We start from the raw sequence: 27,511 nt of genomic DNA, 5'->3' as shown, positions 1-27,511 counted from the left end.
GCAGATAGATACCTGGAGTCCAACTGAGGAGGTCTTCTATAGTTCTGAACATGGTGCACAGCACCTGGGATTTATTTAAATGCCTCTGACAGACCTAGCTGTTCCTCATTTGGCTTACATTGACACAATCAAGTGCATGCTTCGGAGCTGCTCAGTCACTTTATATCTTGTAAATCCAGTAGGTTGTTAGCTGATGATGTCGTGGGACTGTGGCCTCAAGTACATGTTCTCTATGTCCCCTGCAATGCAGCAGGGCAGCAAGTGCATCCTGCATGACAAGGAGGACGTGTCCAGACTAGAACTGGTCCAGAGACTGGCGAAGGATGGCTGCAGGTTCCTGCAAAACCACAGCAAGGGCCCAGAGATGACAACTGAGGTGAGATACGATAAGAGTTTTACAATGCAGACATCTGTTTTGCATCCTTCACTGATTTCTCTCTAGCACCTACAATTAATCAGACTGCTAATATAATTTGTACAGCTCTGTTTGACTCCATGCTATATGCTTTATTTTTAGTTAACGTAAAATAATAGAGTATTCCTTTATTTGTCCTTTATAGGGGAAATTCCCGAATAGAAACAAACAAAAATACATGATTTAAGGAAAAGTGTATACCAAAATATATTTATTTATGTTTGTGAAAATATGTTGAGTACAAGAGTATATAAAAATCTGTTGGTAATAAAAACAACCACTGAAGCAGAGAAATATTGTTGCAAACATGTGACTAACCTTGCAAGTAAATGTGATTACATCAATATTGCACAGAAATGGAAATGCAATAATGCTCGGATCTCTTTCCAAAGAGGAACAGTGAACTAAAATCCTCTGTGCGCTTAGGATGATTTAGGACTATAAGCTCTATATGTGGTATGTTATGGTAACTTGATATATACAATCATATTCAACAAATTATAATATATGTGTGCCGATGAGACTCGTCAGATTAAAAGCACCTTTTGAAAATAACCTTTAAGCAGAAATTAAACTTGAAAATGTTTTTATTCATTGGTTTGATGTAAAGTTTTAATCTCAATGTGATGTTTTCAATTCATCATAATTATCACAAATAAAGGCTTAAAAACATCAGTCTGTTTGTAATAATCTATATAATGTGTTAAATTTAGTAAACTGAGTTACTGAAATAAATGAACTTTTCAATAATATTCATATTTATTGAATGTGACTGTATACATATGACATATTTGGCATGGACACCATCATTAATGACATTATATGTAGTTTGAGGGTTCAGTCATATACTGTGTGTATGGCACTGCTTTTCTAACATCTGTCACCCCTAAAAGCGTAAGTGCTCACACTTTTAATTCTCACCTGCCTGTGCTGTTTTAAAAAAAAAAACATTACATCAGACGCCTGATAGCTGCCCAGGAGCCATCTGATTGGCCGAAGCCCTGTTGGGCTTAGCTTCTCCCTTCCTGCCAGCTGTATCTGCTTGCCGAACTATTAGACAATTGCAGGAAGAGTTGACGTCTTTGGCTGGACCGTAAATCCAGCACATTGTGTGGTCTCAGGGTGGGTTCCCGTGCGTCAGATTTCTGACCTTTTGTCCCTAACAAGGCCAGATCTCCTCGTTTGTTCGGTATTCAGTAAAAGTCCACCACCTGTGTTAAGCCACCGCCGATCTGAATACGATCAAATGTCAGCACTGTAGATAAAGGCAGCACTCTATTTCCTGCTGTAAATTTCCAGTTGTGGCATGGCACCTGTTCATATGAAATTCAACTGAGAGTCGCCACATAAGTTGAACCTAAGGTTAATACAGTATCTGACAAGATCTACAAATCTAAGTATTATTTGAGATTATCCTGTTTCTGGCTTGCAAAGTTGTTCAAACTGGTGCTGGAGTGCACCAAACACGTACTGTATAACGTGTGACTCATACATTATCTGAGGTCAGACTGTATAACCGTATAAGTGTTTGATAGAGTTTAGTGCAGAAGGCTCATGAATATTAAATAATCTACTTTAAAGTGAGTTTTCTAAATAGTAAACTAGGATATAATTTTGTCATTTCTAAATTCAATTAATCTCATAATATTGCTTCATGTGTATTTTATCATAACTGATTTATGTTAAATATATATGTGAAAGCATAATAGGGTGAGATGATTTCTTTTTTACTTGTAATATTGCATTCTCTCAACCAAAACCAGACCAAACCAAACAAAAAGGCAATTTGTTTGCTATGTAAACAGATCACATGTGGCCTTCACAGACAAAATGAGAAAACAACAAAACAATATTTTTTAAAAGCATCAAACTAACAGAAAGCATTTGTTTCAGGCAAGTTCACATTTCAAAACACTCAATAGCACTACAATTAAAACATTGCACAAAAGCAATTTATAAAAATAAATTAAAACAAACTTTGAGGAGACCCTAGGACATAGTTAGAACCCATTAGAGGTTCTACATCCCCTTGGGATCTCCCCCAAAATAGGCAGGAGAGTGACACCGGAGAAAGGGATCTCTGTGTTTCTTTCCTAAACCTAAGTCCTGGATAAGCTGAAGACAACTGATTGATGCATGTTGGGGGGTGCTGAGTAGCTCAGCTAGTTGAGATGGTGCTCTGCCTTCAGAGGGTAAAGAAGGCTTTTCTACTGCATGTCTAAGTTGAAATCAGGAGCTGTGGGCTTTGCTGTATTCCACTCCATCTGTTGGCTTTCTTGTCCTCTTTCTACAGTAAATACCCACCATTTGAATCAGAGTATGAAAAGATTTATTTGAGAAACTGAGCTACTCTTCACCTTCTTGCCATCACGTTGTCCACTGTTACTGGAGGAAGAACTTTGACTGACACCTTGCAGGCCCTCTTAGGTGTCTCATACCATACATGCCAGACACGAATGAGGACAGAAAACATCTGAGGAACGTGACTTTGTGCAGAAACGTGAGGTTATGTTTATTAAGAGGACTTCTGTGGTAGTGTTGACTCAACATCCTTTCGACCTGTGTTGCATTCCAGTCATCGGCTCAGGGGTTTGATTGTTTGTTTTTTGCATTATGACTAGATCCCACTGCACACAGAGCATTAGCCCAGATAAGCTGTGGTCAGATCAATAATTAATTCTGAGGGGGACAGGGACATCAACACTTTGGCTTTGAGTCAGAAACATTTTGCAGTGAAGCTAAAAGCAAGCAATGTTTGTCACCTGAGGGTTCTGCTCGAAAATATGGAACCAGCAGTTATGTCATTCACTGGAACCAGGAAACTAACCATCATATTTTCATCATGGTTCAGATCCTGTGTACAGAAATACAGTGACTCCGCCCTTTCATGGTTGTCAATACACATGAGACATTTTCTGTGTGCCTGTATACTGGTAATATTGGGATCAGCTGGAACAGCTTTATGAGATTCGCTCAAAGTCATAATTCACTCAAGATACCACCAGCATGTTTGTGAGTTAATATTCCATCTTGTGCACTTGTGAACATCCCTTCTGCTTTTACAGCCAATAGTCTTTTTATCTCTGTGTGTCTTTTGGTTGAGTGTTAATGTGCCAGGAAGTCATGTCTAACAGAAGCACCCTGTATTTGTCTCCACAAAACACAATTAAGGCTGCAAACTGCAGCCACTTCCAGCCTGTCAGCTCTGGCTAATTGCATGAACAGAGGTGATTCGTTGACTGATGGTTGATGACAGGAGAAGGCAGCCATAAGAAGGGAGCTGATGCATGAGTGCGCATACAGTGAAATCTTCATTAGGACCAGTATATCAGATCCTGGTGCTGTACTGTCAAGATTCTATCAGGAATCATTACACTGCAAACACAATAAGAGTCTCAGAGGGGAGGCTGTAAAAGATACAAATGAAGGCAAAACATTAGAATACAACATGGCTGAATTGTGAACAAACATAATTAACTTTTAATCACAAGTTTTCGGATGTTTCCAGTTAAAAGCTGGAGAAACGTCTTGATAAAAATCCCCAAAGCTGAGAAAAATGTATTAAGCTTTGGACATGGGGGTTGTACATTTTTGAAAAATTGTTTTAATGGAGCATCCACCATGCTACAGAAATGCTTTACAGTCAAAACCTAATTCCTGTATTCTTTACACTGGTGGGAGAGGCATGAGTGTGTTAATGCAAAAATAGCTAAAAACTACTAAACTAAAACTTGTAAAGGTCTGGATTAAAGCAGTGATTTCCTTTGTGTGCAATATAGAAATTACAAAGACTATGTAGCGCTTTCGTGTCCCTGTTGAAGAATGGTGTTTCCACCACCATGCATTCCCATGGAGACTGTGTGTTATGAATGGTGTATAAAGTCATATGGTCTTAACTAAGCAGAGCATTTCTCCCACGTTTGTTGATGTCTTTAAGCTTCTTTTTTTAAAGAATGACTTAATTTTTACCATTGTTCAAGAAAAACTGAATTCGTGAAGGGCATGGTATGATTGTCCTGTTAATAATTTCTTCCACCTGAGCTGTACATCTTTGCAGCTCCTCCATGGTTCTCTTGGGCCCTTCTCTGATTAATGCTTTCTTTTGCCAGCCTGTCAGTTCAGGTGGATGGTCATGACTTGGGAGGTTTGTTCTTCCGTGCTCTTCGGTTTTCCGGATGATGAATTAACATAAAGCAGGTCTGAATCCAAATGCCAGCCACAGGTTTAACATTTTTATTTGTAAAGAAAATGTACTTCACAATTATGCACATTATTCTATCCATCACATAAAAGCCCAATAAAATACATTGAAGACAGACTATACCTGTAAGGTGACAAAGTGTGTAAAGGTTAAAGTGAGCATTTCTGCAAGGCATTGTCTATCTTTTTTCAACTATACGTCCTAAACCTCATAAATAAAATTTGTTCAAAAGCAACCTTTCATCCCCGACTGGATTTATTTGATTATTAAGGTCATGTACTTTACCCAGTATGTATGCCTCTTTAAAGAGAGATTGTCTGAGCTAGTGTTACATTATGTCACAAAGGTGTTGGGACCTATAGAACATTGTGAATTGTTGACAATGATGAAAAAGAAAGAAATACACCTTATTTCAGATAAATTCATCACTACAAGTTACTACGTGGATCAAAGCCTAAGCAGAAGTCCAGACCATTGTTAGTATCCACAGTATAACCAATTGACAGCTTCAAACAGACTCCCCCCTGGGCATCCCCGATAATTTAATTGGATCTGTGCATAAATCAGTCATTTGAATATTTATGTTAATCCCTGAATGGACTCTTGTGATAAGGACCAAATAATGATATATGGACGTTCTCTTTCTCTTTCAGCGCTGCTTTTGACAGTGTATTATGATGGAAATAAGAGGTGATTTATGTGAGAGGGAGAAAAGGGAATCTCCTTTATGACACTCAGCCAACCCTCCCCCCTTTTGTTTTTCTCTCTCCAGCCCCAGAGTGACGAGGCAGTCTGCTTGTGTGTGAGGGAGAGGGGCCACGATGCGCTCGTTCTCCGGAGAGTGTTGTCAGACCAGTCAGCGCAATCTGCATGGTCGAAGGGAGGAGGGAGAGAAAAGGCAAGGACCAGGAGGTAAGCCTCTCTATCCCCTCCCTCCTCCCGCTCCCAGTTCTCTCTCTCTCAGCACTTCTCTCATCCTCCTCCTCCTCTAGCTCTGTCGATCACACACTCACTCAGGCATGCCCACATCTCAGCCCTCCACTCATAAATGACTACATTAAATACATATAAATGAGCACTATGGGGCTGTGAGACAGCTTTCCCATTCATCTAGAACGGGGTTCCTTGTCGTCAACGCACCAGAGTGGATGCATAAGGCTGTCATGCAGCAGTAACCGCAGCCGGCGTGAGGGCACAGCAACTCTTCAAGGATGGGATCTTGTCCTCAGCCCCTGAACCTGCAGGAGGAGAACGGGCTGCTGCTACTGCATGCAGCCTTGGTGGAGCAGGAGGAGGACGAGGAGGGCTCAGAGGAGAGCAGCAGCACCGGCACCAGCCTAGCAGAACCGGAGACAATGCCCACCTTTGATGTCCCATACTTTCGTTACATAGACGATGAGGGAACAGAGGGAGAGGAGGAATGGAGCAGCAGCAGGTCTCTGTCCTCCATCGGCAGAGACTCCTCAGCTGACTCTGTTGTGTCTGACAGGTACATGGTCGTGTCAGGGACCCCCGAGAAGATCCTGGAGCACCTGCTGAATGACACAACGCTGGAGGACGACCGAGGGACCACCCGGGGGAAAGAATCAGGTCAGCATACCTACTTTAACACTTTGCTCCTCTTCTCTAAACTTTGTTTTGTCAGGGTATGGAAAGGCATTTTGATATCTATCACTGAATACTAATACTAGCTGTAAAGCTTGCTTTTTGCAAAAAAAAAAAATGAAAGAGAAACAGTTGCCTTAATGATGAGCTGGATCTGCAGTTCATCTTGAGGCAACATCATCGGGTTGATCATGTGCACTCCCTGCCCCGTTTTGTGCCCTTTTCCTAAGCTACCCACCAGAGTTTTCCGTAAAATAAATCAAACTCACTTTAGATATAGTTTGTCAACTACAGAACAACACATCATGGCCCCTATTGTATTTGTGTTGCTATTTTATTCTAAATCATTATTTAATCCAGATAAAATCTACCTTCCTAGAAACAAGCTATTATTCTTCTGGTGACATTACAATTGCTTGAGGCTACTGATGAAAGCATATTTGGGGTTTCTGTTCTTTATTCTTGTGTTTTTAATCAATATTGTTATTTAAAGCTATTAATTTATAGTACGTATGGCTGCACTAAAATGTATGTGAGAGCACTGCATGGATTTCAGGAACAATTGGCAACAACAAAACACATAGAAAAGGTTTATGAAGGGATACCTAGACTGAATGGTCAAATCAGTTATCCTTATCAAGCAAGCACAAAAATATGTATAAACAGAAACAGGCAGACAAACAGGAGAATCCAGCAGAGAACAATGAGAATCAGTGACAATAAATACAGAGGCAGGGTGGAGAAAGTACAAGCAAACCAGAAGAGCAATCAGAGCAAATGTGAAGCGGCTCAAAATGAGAAGACGGAGGGAAAGAGACTAATTAACACAGATAGGGCTAAGCTGGGACACGAAGCAATATCAATCAATGGGAAAAGATAAACAGAGATGTAACAGAAATAATAAAAATTTGACAAAAACACAAGAATAAATTAAAACAACTAAACACACAAAGGAATGGACTAAAAAGGCAAAAACTTACTAACAATAATTAGCTTAGAGAAAAAACTGAATAAGACCTATAGAACAGTAAGAGAAAGGTCAAATCACAATCCCAAATCAAATCCAAAACATCTATGGATGAACGATGCTGTGACAGCAGCAGACCGCGCCACATGCACTCCAGCCCTGCAGCAACGACAAATCAACACATTTCCTCTCATCCCAGCAGGTACATGATAATGTGACACTGTTGCCAAGGCAGAGGAGACCCTCTGTTGCTGTAGCTGGAGATGTTTGCTCAATGTGAGAGGATGACTGAGAACAGCGAAACAGCGTCTTTGTCAGACAAAGAGAGAAAGAAAGCAGAAAAAAGGAAGGAAAAGAGAGACAGTAAAGATTTACTTTTCCTTAAAAGATGAAAGCATCATCAGTGACGCTTCAGATCATGATCAGTAGAAGAACTGAATGAAATCAATGTTAGTTTCCTGTTAGGATTGCATTTTTATGGTAGAAGAGAAGAATTACATTTGTTATGAAAGTGCTTATCTACTGACATAAATAAATGGCTTAAATTCACCATCAGTCCATCTTTCTGTGACCTCACTAAGGGTACTCCTCCAGAAGCAGTACTGAGTGAAATCCCAGCGCTAAACAGCCAGAGGAGTCCTGAACAGCAACAAATCTATACTCAGAGATGTTTAGCAGTCTGACTCCTGCTGGGATTGTATGTATGTGTCTGCCTGGATGAGTTGGTATTGCTTTGATGCTGCCGCTGAGCTGATCCTTGGAGGTTCAGCTTTGAAGAGGCAAAGTAGACTTAGTTGTTTTGATGTCATCAACCTCAGATACATTTTTCTTTGAGCAGCCATCAAATTGATGTGTTTGGTATGGCTCTTATAAATGGAACACAATGATTTGATTTTTTGCAGAACTTTAGTGTGTTCAGAGGTGTATGTCAGTATTTAGAATAGAAGCCAAATGTAATTTATTTTAGTAATTCATATTAAAAAGGGAAACTCCTATATTGTATAGATTCATACACAATTGTGTTTTTCAATAGTTAATTTGAAAGATTATAGCATACAGCCAAAATTACTAAAAGGTATTTTCTCAAAAATATTAAGGACAATAAAAAAATATATTTTTTTAGTACCAAAATGTAAGCTTCAGGAAGCCCAGGTATCTTTATTGGCAGAACCCCAGCTCATGATGGCTATAGTGTCTCTCATCTTCCTCTTAACAATACTCCATTGATTCTGTATGGGGTATAGGTCAGGCAAGGTTAAAGGTTAGTCCAGCAAAGTGGGCATTGATACTTTGGCAGTATGAGCAGGTGCCAAGTCCTGCTGTAAAAAGAAAACCCACATCTCCATGAAGCTTCTCAGATAAATGAAGCATCAAGTGCTCTAAAATGTCCTGGTAGATGCATTCAACTTATACTTGAATAAGCACAATGGGCCAACACCACCAGATGGCATGAAACCCCAAATCATCATTGAGTGTTGAAACCTCAAAGAGGACCTCAAAAAACTTGGATTCTTTACCTCTCCACTCTTTCTCCAGACTTTGATTTCCAAATAAAATACTATTTTCATCTGAAAAGAAGACCTCAGACCACTGAACAACAGTCCAATTCTTTTCCTACTTAGCCCAGGTAAGCCGCTTTGGAAATCAGAATGGATTGTTCAGGAGTGACTTAACACCAGAAATGCTACAGTTGTAGCCAATGATCTACACACATCTGTGTGTGGTGGCTCCTCAAGCACTGACTCCAGCTGCTGTCCACGCTTTGTGAATCTTCTCCAGACTCTTGAATTAGTTCTGCTTCACAATCATCTCAAAGCTGGAGTCATGCCTGTTGTGCACCTTTTTTACCACTTTTTCCGTCCACTAAACGTTTCAATCGCCATTATCCTTGCTTGAATACAGCACTTTCTGAACAGCCAACTTCTTTATCAAATTTAGGTGTACCTCCTTTTGTAGGGTGTCAATTACTATCAACAGTCTTCCATTATTGTATAGGCCAGAACACAACATTGTTGTATTAAAAATCATTTTTATTATTGGTTTTATGTATTATTTTAATATCCATAAAAACTGTATTCTGAGTTTTTATTAGCTGTAAGCCATAATTATTTAAAATAACCAAAAGAAACAGTTTAACACACAGTGTGTCACATAAATCTATATATTTATTTGAGTTTTGGACTTTGAATTAAATTACTCATATAATGAAGCTTTTAATGGTATTCTAATTCACTGAAATGTACCTGTACATCCAGCACAAGACACTAGTGGAAACTGTTGCAACCATTTGCAAATACTCAGCTCTCAGCATTAAGAATGCAGAGTTCCTTCTTTCTGCAAGACGAGGCATTTTTCTGGAAGCTCCACAGGCATGTTCAAGGGGAAAGCAAACATGAACCACAACTGAGTGTAGGTCTGATGTTTTTCCTTCCTTCCTTTGCATTTACAAATGCTATGCAGGAGTTTCTTGAGCTCAATTTGAAATGCAGTTAGTGATTCCTTCGCTGCATACAGCAGCCAGCTCACAGAAACATATTTTAGACCATTTGTTTCTGTAATGACAGGATGTTCATGGCGCTTCGTGACAGTACGACAATAACGGATGATAATCACTATTCCTAAAAGAAAATAAACCGCATTAGGTGAATGAATATCATGTTGAAAGATAAGGACCCTTGTTTGTTTCTAGGAAAAAAGTTTACCCATTGGTGTGTTTAGCTTATAGTGTGCATTGATCTGTAAGAAAAGCCAAGCATGTTGATAAAAAGGGTTGACTGATTTAACTATATGCCTGGAAGAGAATCGGCTCAATCAGTTTAGCAATTACTTTAAAAGGAAGCTAGTTTGTTCAGGTTTGTAAGTATTGACAGCAGAACAGAAAATCTATGTAATACTCTAAATGAAATGTATTTGATTCAAGCCATTTATAATAAATGTGGAGTCACAACCTCACCTAACAGATTGTTGATCTTTCATTATACAGAAGAATTCATGCATTAATGCAACCAATGCAATTCTTCTGAAGTGTTGCTGCCTAATCGATTATAAACTAGAGAACTCAACTTTAGGTGATAAAATTAAATATTTATTTGGTTTTTCAACTTTACAAACCTTGCAGAAAGCACAGGATTTGGGAGTAGTATTTGTGTAAAAGTAGTGCAGTATGTGAGTGGGTTTTCCAGATCCCTGCTTTTATCAGACTTTCTGTTAAAGCTGTGTCACTGTATTGTTTATGGCTACTACATATGTGTGTGATGTGTGTGAGGGAGTTACCCCCTCATAAGAGGGGAGTTATGTATGCACAGCTGCTCTGAACAGATTAACATAATGATGTCGGTGAGTCCTCTAGACCGGAACGCTCACAAAGGCTCGGGAAGCTGGTATGAAATTAAAGGAAAGAATTTACATTTCTTGGTGTCAGGCCTGTTTACACAAGGCTGGTCCTAAAATATGAAACAAACATTTGTCCCTTATTTGACTTTCATGATTCTCAAATTTCTGATTTGAACATAAGGAGCACTGACAAGTTAATAACTGCCTATATTTTCAACTTGCTGTAGGAAAAGGGATGGAGACTATAGGTTGCTAATTTATATCACAATATAAGGATATACATTGTCAGCTTGCATATTGTCTGCAAGCTGACAGTATGTTTGGCCTGTCAGATGAACTTTTTCTGTCAATGCCCATAATGGATGAGGACATTGTGATGAAGTAAAAATAATAAATTATCAACAAGTATCCCTTACATGTTGTATATAGTATATTTACAATATAGTAGTATTAATCACAGCCATAACCAACATACATGGCAAGATAGTAAACATAGAGAGAAGTTATATAATTGATACATAATCCATAGAGATTTATCGCAAAATTGTTCGGCTGTTTATTTCTGTAGCTTGTTGCCAAAGCCTTAAAGCAGAGTTGGAGCCTACATGGGTTGGACAATGAAACTGAAACACCTGGTTTTAGACCACAATAATTTATTAGTATGGTGTAGGGCCTCCTTTTGCGACCAATACAGCATCAATTCGTCTTGGGAATGACATATACAAGTCCTGCACAGTGGTCAGAGGGATTTTAAGCCATTCTTCTTGCAGGATAGTGGCCAGGTCACTACGTGATACTGGTGGAGGAAAACGTTTCCTGACTCGCTCCTCCAAAACACCCCAAAGTGGCTCAATAATATTTAGATCTGGTGACTGTGCAGGCCATGGGAGATGTTCAACTTCACTTTCATGTTCATCAAACCAATCTTTCACCAGTCTTGCTGTGTGTATTGGTGCATTGTCATCCTGATACACGGCACCGCCTTCAGGATATAATGTTTGAACCATTGGATGCACATGGTCCTCAAGAATGGTTCGGTAGTCCTTGGCAGTGACGCGCCCATCTAGCACAAGTATTGGGTCAAGGGAATGCCATGATATGGCAGCCCAAACCATCACCGATCCACCCCCATGCTTCACTCTGGGCATGCAACAGTCTGGGTGGTACGCTTCTTTGGGGCTTCTCCACACCGTAACTCTCCCGGATGTGGGGAAAACAGTAAAGGTGGACTCATCAGAGAACAATACATGTTTCACCTTATCCACAGCCCAAGATTTGCGCTCCTTGCACCATTGAAACCGACGTTTGACATTAGCATGAGTGACCAAAGGTTTGGCTATAGCAGCCCGGCCGTGTAAATTGATCCTGTGGAGCTCCCGACGGACAGTTCTGGTGGAAACAGGAGAGTTGAGGTGCACATTTAATTCTGTCGTGATTTGGGCAGCCGTGGTTTTGTTTTTTGGATACAATCCGGGTTAGCACCCGAACATCCCTTTCAGACAGCTTCCTCTTGCGTCCACAGTTAATCCTGTTGGATGTGGTTCGTCCTTCTTGGTGGTATGCTGACATTACCATGGATACCGTGGCTCTTGATACATCACAAAGACTTGCTGTCTTGGTCACAGATGCGCCAGCAAGACGTGCACCAACAATTTGTCCTCTTTTGATCTCTGGTATGTCACCCATAATGTTGTGTGCATTTCAATATTTTGAACAAAACTGTGCTCTTACCCTGCTAATTGAACCTTCACGCTCTGCTCTTACTGGTGCAATCAATGAAGACTGGCTACCAGTCTGGTCCAATTTAGCAATGAAACCTCCCACACTAAAATGACAGGTGTTTCAGTTTCATTGTCCAACCCATGTATAATAAAAATGTTAAATGACTTTGCACTAAATATAAAGAATAACCTTTAAATGTGCAAAACGGGGAATTAATCACATAATGATACATGGGCAAAATATGTGCATCTAAAACCAGATTAAGATGATGGCTGATCTATATCAGATTGTTTCTTTGCCAGTGAGAAAAAGACAATAAAAACACAAGTTAGCAAAGAATCATCTAACACCATCACCTTATTAGCCTTTCTTCACTGATTCAAACTGCAGTAACCAGTGTGTGAATCCAAAGATAATGCCAGTAAAGGCTTCTTCAAAAATGTTTGAAGATGTTATTTCTATTTCTTTTAGACTACAAACTGTTTTTATTCCTAAGAGAGGTTTTTCACGTTTTCCTTTGCTTAGCATTCTCTAAATTATTTTAGATGGCACTGATGAACGAGCTCTCCTTGTGGTATTAAGGTGGAACATGAAAACAAGTAGGCCATACGAATCATAAGTGCAGCCCAACTGTATGAGCAGTTCAGAGGATATTAATCATGCAGCTGTCGGGTTGGTAGTGTTCCTGCTCTTTCACTCACACCGCTGCATTAATGAGGTTGTGTTCCTGCAGCATATAAGCCTGTTTTCCTGTGATATCTTACCTGTTTCAAAGGAAAAACTCTCTCTGAACATTTACTACTGAAAAGTAACATTTTTTTGTCCTTTATGAATGTTTATGTGTCTTTGCAGATATGCTTTTGGATGATTTTCTGCTCACATACCCAGTGTTCATGTCAACAAGTGATTTATGCCAAGCTCTTCTGGGACAATATCCTTGTATAAAGGTGCTTCTGCAGAAACATTGCAAATATTATTACCTAATAACATACATTCATTTTACAGCTGGAAAATTGTGTTTTAAAGAAAAGCACAAGTGCTTTCATTTTTATACACCCTTGAATCATCCCGCTATGTCAGAAATGTAAGAAACTTGGATCTTTAACCTAAATGCAGCTATTGCAGCAAGCCGCACAGAGTTAAAGAAGACCCGAAAGAGGCTCTGGAAAGGAAACAGAAAGTCCTGCACCTGGTGTGGCATTGGATGTCTCTTTGCAAAGACGTCCTGAGAGAGGAAGAGCACGTCAAAGTCTTCCTGAAGGTGGGAAATATGGCATCTGTGGAAATGGGTTGAATGTGACATGATATATGTAGAATGATAACAGACAGATTTGCTTCCAGAGTTTGTACCGTTACGTGTTTGATGATCTTTATGAGCACCCGGCCCTGGAGAAGGATGTGATGGAGTTGCAGAAACTCTACCAGCTGAGACGTAGACAGTAAGTAATTATGTCGTATTTTATCAATGTGATGTGTGCAATATCCATTAACAATGATACACATTGGTGGCCTGAGAGGAGCTTCTGAATACAAAGACAGACTTCTTCTCTTCAGGCCTCCTTATTTTAGCTTCTCATCAATGACTCCATTCAAAAATTGTACAGTAATTTCTGTGCTCTGGGGTTTTAAAGGTCATTTTGCTCTTTATCATCTTGGAGACAGAGGGAATTCAGGATTTTTAAGCCATAACGACCAGCTGCTGGAAATGTTTGCCACATCACATAAGAGAAACGTACTCCTATAAATCATGCACATATCCTCTCTCCACTGTGCAACCAACAAAGCAAACAAGGATCAAATACACAAGTTGTTAAGTTATTCCAGAGTGTGGTTCTTTATGTGAAAATCAGATACAAAAGAGTCTACCCTTCACATTTTTGTAAATATGTTATGTCTTCATGGAAACCTCATGGGATAGCTGTGCGTTGAGTTATTTTGAGGGGACAGCAAATGTACACTTTTATATAATCCCTACACTGACTATTTTACATTGTATGAAAGCATAATCTCTTCAGTGTTGTCCCTTGAAAATATATAATAAAATAATCCTCTATATTTAAATTCAGTCATTTTTACTATTGAAAAAAAAAAAAGAAGCAGATACATATGACAGGTTTGTGTCAAGGTCACCCTATTTACATCAGTATCTTGCAAAAGTCTTCATATCCTACAAATGTTTTAGCATTTTTTCACATTACAACAAACATTAATGTATGTTTTTGGGATTTTATGTGATAGACCAAAACGGCATAGTATGTAATAGTAAAGGGAAAGGAAAATGGTACAGGATTGTCAAAAGTAATTAGAAATATAAATGTGTAATTTCTGGTAGCCCCCTTTATTACGATACCCCTACAACAAAATCGAAGGTAAACAAATGCTTTTAGAGAACTCCTAATCAGTAAACAGTGAGTACTGGGTATAATGAAATCTCATCATAAATCCAGGTACTCTGTGACCGTCTCAGAGGTTTGTTAGAGGCACACTTGTGACCAAACAACATAATGAAGACTATGAAACACAGCAGACAGGTCAGAGATAAAGTTGTGAAGACGTTTCAAGCCGGATGTGCTTGTAAAACAATATTCAAAGCTTTGAACATCACCCTAAACACAGCCCCCTCTGTAAAACATGGTGGTGGCAGATTCATGCTGCGGGGTATTTTCCTCAGGATAGACAGGTAAGCTAATAAGAGTTGATGTGGAGGTGAGATTTTTTCACAATTATGGACGACTTTGCGTTGGTCTGTCATATAAAATCTCAATAAAATATGTTGAAGTTTGTGGTTGTAACGTGTTGAAATAAGGAAAATGCTGAGGGGTGAAAATACTTTTTGCAAGGCAGTTTAAGAGATAGAGATGAGTGTTTGCAAGTGTCCAATTACATCGGAAAGATGCTCTTTAACGCAGAGTGAAAGAAGAGTCCCTCCGGCCTCAAACACAGAGAGTGTTGATGATAAAGAAGATGTATTGTAGAAGTCCAGCAGACAGCTCCACAAAGTGTGAGATCTTGTGGTTGGACAGGAAAGGTCAGCCTGAAGGAATACTCAGAAACTTTAATCATGCCAGGATGGGGACAGTCTAACAGCACCAGACGCTACTCTTAGCAGGGGTCTAACAGAAAGGCTACAAGGTCTCTGACTGGTTAAAATATGCCAGATTTATTCCTTTCTATACACATATGACATTGCCACATAGAAGGTGGCTCTAGGGAGAAATGTGCCATTGCATGCTGCTGTGTTCCACTTAGCATTCTTCATAGACTAAAATGTGCAGATAAAAAAAGTTAATTTATGTTATTAGTTTAGGTTTTATGCAGTATTTTTTATGCTTATGTGGAATAAAAATGCATCATAGTCAAAATGTCATTAGAAGTTGGCAGTTCATGTGTAAATTCATGCAAGTTGGCCAGCGTGACATATTTCAAAATCTTTAAAATAACTTTGTAAAGAGGTCTTAGTATACCTGGAAAATGTAAAAAGTGAATACAATAAATGTGATGAACTAATGTATCTGGTCATGATGTGTGAAACATTTATTACAGAATTCTAAAGTGTTGTTTTGCTGTAAGAATTTAACCTTTTCTTGAATCAAAAATGAACAGAAAGTGGCATTTTGGTATTTGAGCAAACCCTAAATCACCAGACTCATTGCCACGCCCATCTCCCTCTTTCTCCTTCTTTCAGCCACCAAACTAAGGTTTTCCCCTGGGAATATTGGTTTGCATACAGTTCAGTCCTTTCCTGTTAGTAATGCTATCCGAGTCTTCCTTTTTTATGTTCATATTCTGTAAGGGTCAACTACAACCCCCACCCCATCATCAGTGGGTGTTACCCACTGACACAATCATGTATTTATGAGCTTTTCACAATCAGTCCCCACTCAGATAGAGACAAGCTTGGCTGCTCCCACTGCAGTGGTAATTTGCTGCTGAGGGTAAAGGTGTCATTTTTTATAGAAGGAGGCCTCTTCCGCCCAACCTGCTTCCTGATCTTGTTCCATCTGAACTTTATGTGCAAACTGAACTTCAAGTCAAATGATGGAGGGTCGCAGTGAGAACAAAACTCTCACAGATATGCACAATGACTATGCTGTTTTTGTAGGACTAAACACGAGGGCTGTTTAGACATGAAGGGGGGAATCAGGTTTTTCATTAGCACAAGGCTGCTGCTGCTGGCCCCTAAGGAGGGATCCCTCAGAGCAGGTTTTGTGCCAACATGCCTATTGGGATACAAAACCCATGAAAGCTGAGGGATGATAACAGGCACAGGGCTATACATCATGCCAACCAGGACAGGTTGATGAGAATAGGATGATGAAACGAAGAGATCATATTGGAATGTTTAAAATCTGCTAAACACTTTAATCTCTACTTGACACAGAGCGTAGGTAATGGACGGAACGCTGCAGAGGATGTAGTGGATAAATACATACTCTGCTTACACTGATTATAGACTGTATAGGGTTAAGCTGTCATCAGCAGAGCAGTGAGTCTTTTTGTGCCTGTGAAAGCTTGTGCATTTCACTTTTTCTCTTCTTTTTTTGCAGCACATTGGACCATGACTCGCCTCACAGAAATGTACGTGAGAAACCTCTGTTTGCTCTCTTTAAAGCAGAAAGGTTTTTATAAAAACAGAACTGTCTGTGCCCTAAACAATATCTGGGGTTCAAGGCCATAATGTCCTGAAGTTTTTCTTCAGTTGCTCAAACCAAAATGCTTAATGTGTGTTAAAATCCAGGAGTTTCCCTTTTTTTTTTTATTTTAGAGCAGAGCTCTTTTCCACCAATTGAGCTTGAAAGAGTATGGGCTGAGATCCAGAAGCACACAGAGGGAGAACAAGGAAGGTAACCCTTGAAACATGGCTTTCCTTTCACATTCCTCCCATCATGTTATTTTCAATATGAATGAAGGGAAATGTTTCATTCTTGAAACAATAGGGTTCTTTCCAGTAAAAGTACATAACGTGTGACCCATCTACACATGCGTAGACTAATCATTAGAGAATTTGAAGGTCACCAAGCATCTTTATGTCACCACATTTTCCATTCCAGTGCAGTACTGTGATCAGAACCCTTGTACATAGAAATCAGTACATGATGGGTTCCTCGATTAACACAGTTCCCAGTTGTAGAGAAACGCACACACCTCCAAAATGCACATAGGGTGGTTGGCAGTTGTGATGTTCATTTCAGTTGAAAATGTAAAGTTGAAATGTAAAACATCTTTGCTACTCTGTCAAGTCCTAACTTTGTATTATAACCATGAAAAGGAGGAGAGAAATTATGATCAGTGTTTTGGGTTAGCTCATAAATAACATCTATAGACTACAGAGACTGTGTAATCAGCTCACCAACATCAGTGAAAAACACAGGTTTTGAATTTTGTGTATTATCCTTCTTATTTACACTTTCTGAGATATGTGCACAGAGCTCTGTACAGAAAACCCTCTCACCTGCAATCTCTCATGGTGTTGACAAGCTCATGAATGTACTGATGGTCTGTTCTGATGGTGTCACGATCCACCTCTGATAGGTTTTAAGTTTGAGTTCTATCAGTTCCCTCTGCACTACCCTGTTCTTCATTTGTTGTTATTTCTATTCATTTCAGGTTGATTTGATTAACCATTTATTCATGTGTTTAGATTCTTAGATCCCTGTGTAAGAAGTTTTAAGTTTCCTTGTAGATCTGTTCCTTCCTGTTTGTTAGTTTCTTTGTTTTCTTAGATGTCTTGGTATTCCCCTGAAGTCATATTCCTCCTGATTAGTTCCCTAGGTTCATTGGTCCATTCTCCTTCTCACCTCAGTATTTACTCTCTCTGGTTTTCTGTTTTCCCTAGTGGATCGTACTGTTTAACCTCTTCTCCATGTTCTGTGCCCTGCCTGTTTGTAAGGTCTCTTGTATTACTTAATTAAAAGAACTTATCAACTCACCATGTGACTCGAAGCTCCTGATCTGCATGTTGGTCCTGCAAACAATCAGTGCTTCCTGACAGATGGCGTGCAGCAGTATGGTTGGGAAGGGAGAACTGAAAACAATAAATTGGCAACAATATGAGCACATGGCAACCTTCTTCTTGAAATTAGGTTTTCTAGATTGGGTTTTCAGACACGTTCTGACCCTCTTTGAGGTACTAGAGACCAGGGGGCAGTCTTAATCAGGTGTAAAAGGGACATTTACCACATTCTATAGTACAAGCTCATTAATAGATTAGATTGCATGTTCCAATGAGGTTTATTTGTCAGTTTCAAAGTACTTTAAGCTTTTAAGCAGGTATTAAACAAACTTTTCCTAGAAATAAAGGCTTGAAAACATCAGTCCATTAATAATTAATCTATATGTTTTTCACTTAGTTCATTGAGTTACTTGTCAATAACTTTCTAATTTATTGAATATGACTGTATTTCTTCTTTTCCAGTTCTGTGCCGTGTGTATGTCACCATGGACTCATACCTAAGTGCAAAGGTCCGCTCTGAGGTGATGGCTCAGGAGCTATTGCAGGCAGTAGCTGAAAGGATGGATGTCCCTGCATCAAAGATGATACTTGTGGCCATCACTTATCCTGGAGGTAAACACCACTCTAACTGACAAAGCAACCATCACAGGTGACTCATGGTGCTACACATCCCACCTAAAGAGTAACGTCTGACAGCAGAATATGGTGCATTTTTTCTATTTTTATTACACAATTTGGATTATCTATAAGCCCTATAGTTTAAAATCCAAACACCACCCAGGTACAGATTATTATAAGTAAAAACCTGTTTTTCAGAGATTGCATTTTCTGATTATGCCTGTATCAGTTGTTCAGGCCATATGTGGCACAAAATCAGCTGAGTTAATTGTATGCCTGGTTCAAAGTGTTGCAGGCCAGTGTCTGTTTTCAGTGACTGAAGTAACTGGCTTCTTCCAAGCAGAGTCTCCCACTCTTATCTCTGAGCGCTGAGAGATGCTCGCAGGCTATCTGACTCAATTTTAATGACATTTTGCTGTTTGTGATGTGTTTTCCTCTCTGTAGGTAGACTCCTGCTGCAGCCTCAGGACAAAGTTTTCTCCAATTCGTTGCGGCCAGTAGGGAGACTACATATATACAAGAAGGACCTTGGTGAAGTCATGGTAGGAATGACATTTCAATTTGTGACTTTCATGAGATTGCCGAGCATATTTGGTGGGAGTTTTGGTCCAGGAGAGGAGTCAGGAGACTGCTTTTTTTTTATTTAGAAAAAAATAAGAAAGAGACATCAAATAAACATGAGATGCAAAATTTAAATGAATAGGAAGTATTCATTAAGGCATTCCTTCCTCGTTTTAAATAATTTTGACCAATGTGATCTATAATTTACTGCATTTTCAGATTGAATGTGGACACATTGTGTGCCAAGCTCCAGGAAGTCCTGGTGGGTTATTATTGGATGGGTTTGTCTTAGAAACACATAAAGGAATAACAGAAAGGTCCCATAGACTTTTTCACTCCTGCCAAAGAAAATTGACAAGAAATTACAAACTGAATCTACTGAGAGAAAGGATGATCCAAATGATCACTAAAGACAAAGTGAAACATAAAACATCAAGGAACAAACCATTGTGGAACACATATATAAACAAAAAGGAACATTATGAAACTGGACATGTGACAAAAGACCACAAATTTGCAAATTAAAGAAAATACACAAACCAGGAAAATAACATTTACAAAACAACTCATCCAACCAGTACAACATCAATAAGATCCACAGCTGGAGACACTTGTTAACAGCCAAACGTTCAGATTGGTTGTTTTGATGCTTAATATGGTAAATAAAAGGCTTCTTATTACTTTTCAACCTTTAACCCAAATTTTTGTCATAACATGTCTATTTGTGCTTTAACTTACAGCATTTATATAGTGGGACATAAATTCGTCTTTTCTTGCCAAAGCATATTTTCAATCTATAAAGTTTACAGAAATCAAAGCAGGTATTACTGACAGATCCATCTCTCTTGTGTAATTTTATAAAACTGAGTGCTTTCATATTAAAAGTAAATTAACTTAATTAATGGAAATAATTATATTTACACCAAATCTTCCATCAGTAAAACCTGTCCATTTATGTTTAAAACATTGTTAAAATGTTTCTGCCTGAATGCTTGTGTGTCTTTCAGAACAAATGTTCTAAGAGGAACTTCAGAAATGATAAGACAGCTTATTTGTGTTTTTCCTCTACAGAACCCATTTACAGATAACTCAGAGATGCAACAGAGGACGGCTCGCATGCTGAATTTAAACACGTGGGATGTGGCTGTTGCACTCACCAACTTTGATTGGACAATTTTCAACTCGATGCATGAGGTTGGTCTCTACATGCATCCTTCAGCACAAATAGTTGCCTCTGAATGTGTCATGTTTCTTTCCATAAGAGCTTCCCGTAGCTCTGCTAAAATCCTTCCTCTTTATTTTACAGCAGGAACTGGTCTACTTCACCTTTAGCCGCCATGTTTGCAGTAGTCACACAATGCCATTAGAGCTGCTGCTCCAGCGATGCAATGAAGTCCAGCTGTGGGTGATGACTGAGGTGCTGCTGTGTCCGACGCTCTGCAAAAGGGTCCAGCTCATCAAGAAGTTCATCAAGATTGCTGCTCAGTTAGTAGTTTTCCTCACTAAGGATTTACTGAGACTGGCTTTTAATACAACAGTGCTATAACCGAAGCCTTGATTTGCATGAGAATGCAGCGCCCTCTTGTGGCAAACCACTAAGCTGCATGTAGTTTAATTCTGCTGAAACCTACCCCTTGAAATAATTAAATGATTTTTTATTTTTTAAGCTGTAAAGCACAGAGGAACCTCAACAACTTCTTTGCCATCATTATGGGCCTGAATGCTGCTGCTGTCAGCCGCCTCAGTCAGACATGGGAGGTTGGATTTCATTTTCTCCTTCTTTCAAGAATGTATTAATATTTACAGCAGCAGTTGAACTATGTGGGAAAATATAATTATCTACGTGTATGTCCCTGCAGAAAGTTTCTGGAAAATTTAAAAAGCTGTTTTCCGAGCTGGAGACAATCACAGTAAGTGACCACCATAATAGACAATCATAGTAACTCTCACAGCTTAAAGGAGAGCATTAATGTTAATCCATGCTGCACCAGGGAATACGAACACGGCATATGTAGCTAAAAACAAGCACGCTTTACATTACTAAAGAATATATCATGTTTATATCCACATTTGCTTCTAATCCTTCCATAATTCACTTCTAACGATGCCTGCATGCACAGGCACACCCATCCATCCCTGGAGTTACGCTCATTTTTAACATTTTTTCCCAGGATCCCTCTCTGAACCACAAGGCCTACAGGGACTCCTTCAAGAAGATGAAATCTCCCAAGATCCCATTTCTTCCTCTACTCTTGAAAGGTGTGTTCCTTACTCTGCTGCTCCAGGAGCCCATCAAGTTGTCAAACAGTGGGAAAAAGGGAATCATCAGGCAGTTCTTTGTTTTCATATTTAAATACTTTCAAAAATGTTTTTTTTCCTTTGTTTTAGATATTACATTCATTCACGAAGGCAACAAAACATTTCACGATAATCTGGTAAATTTCGAGAAGTTGGTAAGTGTTTGTGTTTCATAGCTTCTGCACAGGAAACATACAGCAGCGTTGAATGGAAAATGTTCAATAACAGTCTTCATTTCTATTTCCAGCACATGATAGCAGACATGGCGAGGTTTGTCCGGGAGTGTCAGCAAGATCACGTGGGTCAGTATTCAAGTCGCTTATGCATGAGCATTTAAAGTACCTAGTAATCACGAAGACACATTTATTGAGTTATAAAGCATCAGAAATGTTTTTTTTTTTGCAGCAGCAGCAGCAGCAGCTATCACTAAGTTTTATATACAGGAAATGATTCATTTTAGGGTGCAGGTTGATGAGAATCTGTTTCTCCCGAATTTTCAATTTTTTTAACATGAAAAACTTAACATAAAAAATGGAAAACTGCATATTTAAATGGTATCCTTCAATCCAATGAATTCAATTTCAGTTAATTTTCAAACCAATGCATTTCATTTCAAATCACGCAAATACACATTCAGCCTGTGCAATTCAAATTTAGTTCCTGATGGCACAGGTTTCTGCCCATATTATAACCCCTAGTTGAAAAATTAGTGCATATTAAAAACGTTTGTGCGACAAAATTAATAATATTCAATTCAATAGTTTTTATAACCATGCAGAAATTATACGTTACTGAGGTGGAACTTGTAAAATATTTCAGAGGTATTGATCTAAAGGATAAACATGTTTTGGTTGCTATTATTCAGTAGGGGTATAACGGTTCATGTATTCATATCAAAAATGTCTAGTACAGCCCCTTTGTTCGGTACAGACATGTACCAAGCAAATACAGTGTTGTTTTATACACAAGCACAATGTTTGTGTGACACCAAAATAAAACAGACTCCCAACTATCACTACTCTCCTATTTGGGAACATTATTGTTTTTCATGCAGCAACAATGGAGAAGAACAGGTGGGGCGAAACAAAACTTTGTGTCAGCGTACACGTTTTTCAACAGCAATAAGACAACATAGCTCGCTCTGCACTTCACTGAATTCCTCACAATGTCAAGCTGAATTTAAACGTCACAGATACTAGAGAAAAATCCGCTAAAGTCCACATCCAGCCGCCAGGAGCATTCAACCAGTCCTTTAAAACCAAAGAACATACCAAACCATAATCTTTGTGCACAGCCACACCCCTACTTTGTAGTAGAAATTTAAAATGAAATGTGTGCTTCTGAACACAGCTTTGCTTACTTTGTGCCCCCATACAAAAACATGAGTAGTTGGGACCCAGTCTTTGAGCATGAATTGTAAATTGAAAAAATCAGATAATGTCTTCGGTTCCAATTTCTAACTGCTTTTTTCATTTATAATATAAGGGAAATGGACACTGTTTCAGGCATTTGAATTCAGGCATTCTTGAAGACAATATTGTGCATCGGTACTATCGCAGCTTAAAAGTAAAACACTTTTCTTCTTCTAGGAAATGGAATAGCTCAAAAGAGCAGCTCAGAGGTTCGAGCCTACACTGATTGCCTTCACGTCATCGACAATCAGCAGACCCTGTTCGAACTGTCACACAGGCTGGAGCCTCGTGCTTAGACAGGACCTTTTCCTATTCTTCCCACTCTGTGGAATTGCCAAGGATCAACCCATCACTGTCTCAGCTCATAGTGCTCAGGACTCGGTCAGCAATCCTGGGAGGTCTGCACGGTTCTGACTCAAACACAAGATGGAGTAGTTCAATCAGGAGGCTGTCACCAGAGACCTAAACAAGCAGTGAAAGACACAGGTGAGGAAGGCCACAGAGATTGTTTGGATCCACAACCATGTGACAGATCCATTCAGCCACACGTCAACAGAAAAGCTGCAGTACCAGCAGCTGAACTGCAGCAACAGCAGAAGCCTTGAGCGGCAGTCATTTATCAATACATCTTCAGGGGTTCAAAGCTGCTGCTGATTCTATTATGACCTGCAGATGGCAGAAGTTAGTCAGGGTAGATGTTCTCTGACAACAGCACACTGCAATAAATACTTCCAGTTTTCCAGTTTATTAATAATGTTGCACTTTACTTTGAATTGCATTAATGTTAATTAAACAATGGATCTCATAATCTATCGAAATCAATTAAAACTTTCTATTGAATGTCCCTGCTAGACAGGAATTAAGGAAATGTCTGCAAATTTCTCAGGATCAACATTTATTTAGAATCAATACTAAAATTGTCACTTCAGTTAAAGATTGGAAAAGAAAAATACACTGCAGCTAATAGTCACTGGGATCAGCGAGAGAACACAAATAAACAAAAACTGGCAAACATAAACATTTTAAGTCAAGGAAGTGAAAGGTTAAACTTATCTTAACTGATTAAAATGTAAACAAACAGAAACATTTGCTTTACTTGGTCCTGGCTGGACCTCTGCAGGTGTATGGTTCCAACATCCTCTCTCAGCTTGGCTGACATGGAAATCAAATCAGGTTCATGTTTAGAAGTTTTAAACTGGCAAAATAAAGATCATTCATGCAAAAGACAAACAGTCATTAAAAGAATACTTTCCTAAGCATAACAACTCACATAGTTTTCATACTGTAGAGATCTTGAGACACTGTCTGCATAGAATAGGAAGTTATTTTGAATAGTCCTAGAGTCCAGTGAAGACTTTTAAATTGACATGAAGAAAAGCAGAGCTCTGGTAGTTCAAAGGTCAATTTTGAGTTGTTTGTATGCACTACAATAATTAGCAACAATAAAATAAAGTATAAAACTGAAATACAACCTTTTTATGAGATTTTTACATTTTTGATGATTTGGCTCAAGATCAGGACAGAAAGAAAGTCCCTTAGGCATACTTTGTGTTTGCCAGCTCACTCTCTCAGTCATGAAACGTAGTTCCAGGAGGAAAACTGTCCAGTCTACACACAACATGAAGATGTCTTGAGATAATAAATGTTATGACAAGGATTGTTAAATATTTGAATATTCCAACTGCATATTTTTTAAGTGCATTATTTCCTTACTATTATTTCCAAGTGCTGCTTATTAGAGGAGGCTTTACACAGTGCATGCAGTAATAGTATCAAAAGCTCAAGAGTGTACATTATACAGTATTTTGTTGGTTTGTCAAAGCAGAATGTAATGCTAAATTGTGTGTTGAAAATACCGGTAATCTTTTGTAAAGCACTGGCAAAAGGACCCCCGTCCAGTTGTGTTGTTGACAATCAATCAAAGAAATCAGGAAATGGCTTTAGTTTTTGCTTTGTAATCATTGGTAAAACAAAAACAAAAAAAGCATTGGAAACTCATTTAACCTCCTTTATCTCAGAAAACAGAAATTAAGTCAAAATAGGCTGAAATTTACACAGAAATATAAATCAATAGCAAAAATTAAATGACAGCACTTTCTGGATTAAAATAGTAAAACCTAAAAAATCGCTTTATGTGCAATGTGTAATCTCACTACAGTGCATCAGTTTAAAATAAATAAGGTAGGCGTGATCAAGTGTTTCGTAGGGTGACTAATAGAATATTTGCTTTTTATATTTTGGATTTCCCAGCCTATCATCATATTGGATAAACTGACTTTATCAGTCTGTCTTCTTATCAGCGATTATTTATATTGTAGATACATGTTCAAACTCTGCGTATTGATATTTATTTCATTCTTGTTTTGTCAATAGATTTAACATTTCACATGTTTCTGTTTAATCCTTTCTGTATGCTTGTCTGTGACATGTCAAACCATGGACTAACCATCTCTGTCAACTGTGCATGCAATAAAAGCTTTTCATGCACCGCCCAAAGATTTTGTGACTGATTTTCAATCACTCAATTTGGAAAGCTCTGACCGGCTGATAAAGATTTTAGAAGAATCTGACTTCTTTTGAGAACCATAGATGCCAATACTTTTTTCTACCTTCTGGTTATAACATAACACGTAAAATTCTTATACAATCGTCCATCCACTGTTTTCTTGTTATGTGAGATTGGGGGTACCAGTTCCAGGAGGGAACCCCAGATAACCCTCTTACCAGCGACACGCTCCTGCTCATACTGGGGGATCCCAAGGCATTCCCAGGCCATGTGGGATATCTGGGTCTTCCCTGGGTCATTTCAACATGATATTAAAAAGAAAAAGCTATGATTTACTGCTTTGTGTGTTACTGGGAAATTATTGTTTCAATTATTTAAACTAGACAGGAGTCTTAAGAAGGTTTTCTGTGGTTAGTTATTTTATTAGTGGCAAAACATTCCTGTTTGGGTGAGAGAGACAGCAGTTAATGTCACACAGCTCTGCAGTTGGGCATTTAACTAAAATAAAAAAAATAAAAATTGCATGGTTAGAATTACTAAAAGCAGTCCCCAGGTGTATTCACTGGGGAATTAGTGGATCTTTACCTTAACTCAAAGATTTCCAAAAGAGGCATATTCCATGACAGACAGAATAGGACTCATTTGTACTATATTCAGCCTCCAATTATCTGCTGATGTCTAATTCACAACTGGCATGTCTCCATGGAAAATAGTTTTCTTTCTTGAGGCTTCTTACATCTTATATGCTTCCTCAAAACGTTTTTAGTACCTCAGTGATACAGAAAATAACTAATGTTGAGTCCTTTTCCTCAGTAATAACTTCCCAGCCTGAGGAATGCTGTTGTGCTAAGCTGGGCTCTGCTGTCATTCCTTCCCACTGCCGTATCATGCTTATTCAGGAGGGTTTGCTACAAAGTCAGTGAGTTGATGCAACCAGCTTGGCTTCCTTAGATAGAAAACTTTTTGCCAATTGGCATAAAAAACTGAATTTGACTGCGTTGACTTATAAAAACACAGGTTGATGATCTATCTGCTGGGTATTGCTGCCTGATGCACCTCCACCGGCAGCTTTGCAACTGTGCTGCAATAAACACCTTTGTGAGTCATTAGCTGGCGACCACCAGTCATAGATGTTTGGCTCCTTTAACCCCAGTACGTCTCCTGGTGGAAGAGCGATGGCAGGGATTTCCACAGCGTTTAGATTGTAAAATCAAATTTGATTCCATCTCAATGAATTTAAACCTGTTTACATGGTTGCTTTGATTATATATTTCTGTATATAAATTTGATCTGTTTGTCTTGTATATAAATGTGCAATAAAAATAAACTAAATTGAAATGAATAGTCAGCACCACCCGGTAATGTTTTTGTATGCTGCATTCACTGTTTGGAAAAATAATAAATCTTTTTTTTATTTTTTGTTTCTGGCCCGCCAATCACTGATATGGACTGGTCAACTGTAAAATCGTCCAATTCTGGTCACTAGCTGATTTCTAAGTGCATCTCTAAAACATTTTGAACTGCTGAGACACGCATTGATTGGGTTAGCTCTGATCATTGAAGTGATTAAAAGTTGTAACACTTTCTGAAAAATAAAAGAAGCTTAAAAAAAGCATCCAACTCCTATCTTTTATTAGAGCTGGAAGGCGGAGGTGTGACCCAGATGCCCTCTCCGACTTTAACCAGGTGTCCTCTTTGGCCTTTAACATGGCACGACCCCCCGCCATGCCGGGGCCTCGCACCCTGCCATTTCCTCCTAAACACAGCCAGCACTGTATAATTTCCCTGTCACCAAATGACTAGCTAGCTGCTGCGGTGTGCTAATGAGAGGAAGAGAAAGCAGATGAGAAGAATCTGCAGGAAGACTGGCTCTTCATTTCCCTCTCCTGGAATACAATACACAGAATCAATCTTCCAGCC

At 38.9% G+C, this 27,511-nt stretch overlaps 1 protein-coding gene and 1 long non-coding RNA gene across 2 annotated transcripts; one reads left to right on the top strand and one right to left on the bottom strand.

The window, feature by feature from the left end:
• On the top strand, positions 1–25,581 carry LOC124865453 (rap guanine nucleotide exchange factor 5-like). Its single transcript, XM_047360546.1, has 18 exons — positions 1–376; positions 5,389–5,528; positions 6,106–6,206; positions 13,096–13,174; positions 13,360–13,504; positions 13,585–13,682; positions 16,791–16,821; positions 17,009–17,087; positions 18,659–18,808; positions 19,259–19,356; positions 20,447–20,569; positions 20,682–20,860; positions 21,043–21,133; positions 21,235–21,285; positions 21,547–21,634; positions 21,764–21,828; positions 21,921–21,975; positions 23,263–25,581. Exons 1-18 carry the CDS (start codon positions 194–196, stop codon positions 23,379–23,381), a joined length of 1,875 nt encoding a protein of 624 aa, XP_047216502.1. The 5' UTR covers positions 1–193; the 3' UTR covers positions 23,382–25,581.
• LOC124865454 lies at positions 2,171–20,835 on the bottom strand. Its single transcript, XR_007037601.1, has 3 exons — positions 20,702–20,835; positions 18,174–18,268; positions 2,171–3,822 (listed from the first exon to the last, which is right to left on the bottom strand). It is a non-coding gene; the product is annotated as an uncharacterized LOC124865454 (long non-coding RNA).
• Positions 25,582–27,511: the final 1,930 nt, after the last annotated feature.

Source organism: Girardinichthys multiradiatus, chromosome 3 (genome assembly GCF_021462225.1).
Source record: "Girardinichthys multiradiatus isolate DD_20200921_A chromosome 3, DD_fGirMul_XY1, whole genome shotgun sequence".
Classification (NCBI taxonomy): domain Eukaryota; kingdom Metazoa; phylum Chordata; class Actinopteri; order Cyprinodontiformes; family Goodeidae; genus Girardinichthys; species Girardinichthys multiradiatus.
This window is presented reverse-complemented; position numbering and strand designations above follow the sequence as displayed.

What these genes read in the sequence shown, in the direction of transcription:
- LOC124865453 (XM_047360546.1), top strand. Translation starts at nt 194, where the DNA reads ATGATGTCGTGGGACTGTGGCCTCAAGTACATGTTCTCTATGTCCCCT. An exon ending in GCCCAGAGATGACAACTGAG is followed by an intron (nt 377 to 5,388) that starts GTGAGATACGAT and finishes TTCTCTCTCCAG; the next exon opens with CCCCAGAGTGACGAGGCAGT. An exon ending in GTGTCAGCAAGATCACGTGG is followed by an intron (nt 21,976 to 23,262) that starts GTCAGTATTCAA and finishes TTCTTCTTCTAG; the next exon opens with GAAATGGAATAGCTCAAAAG.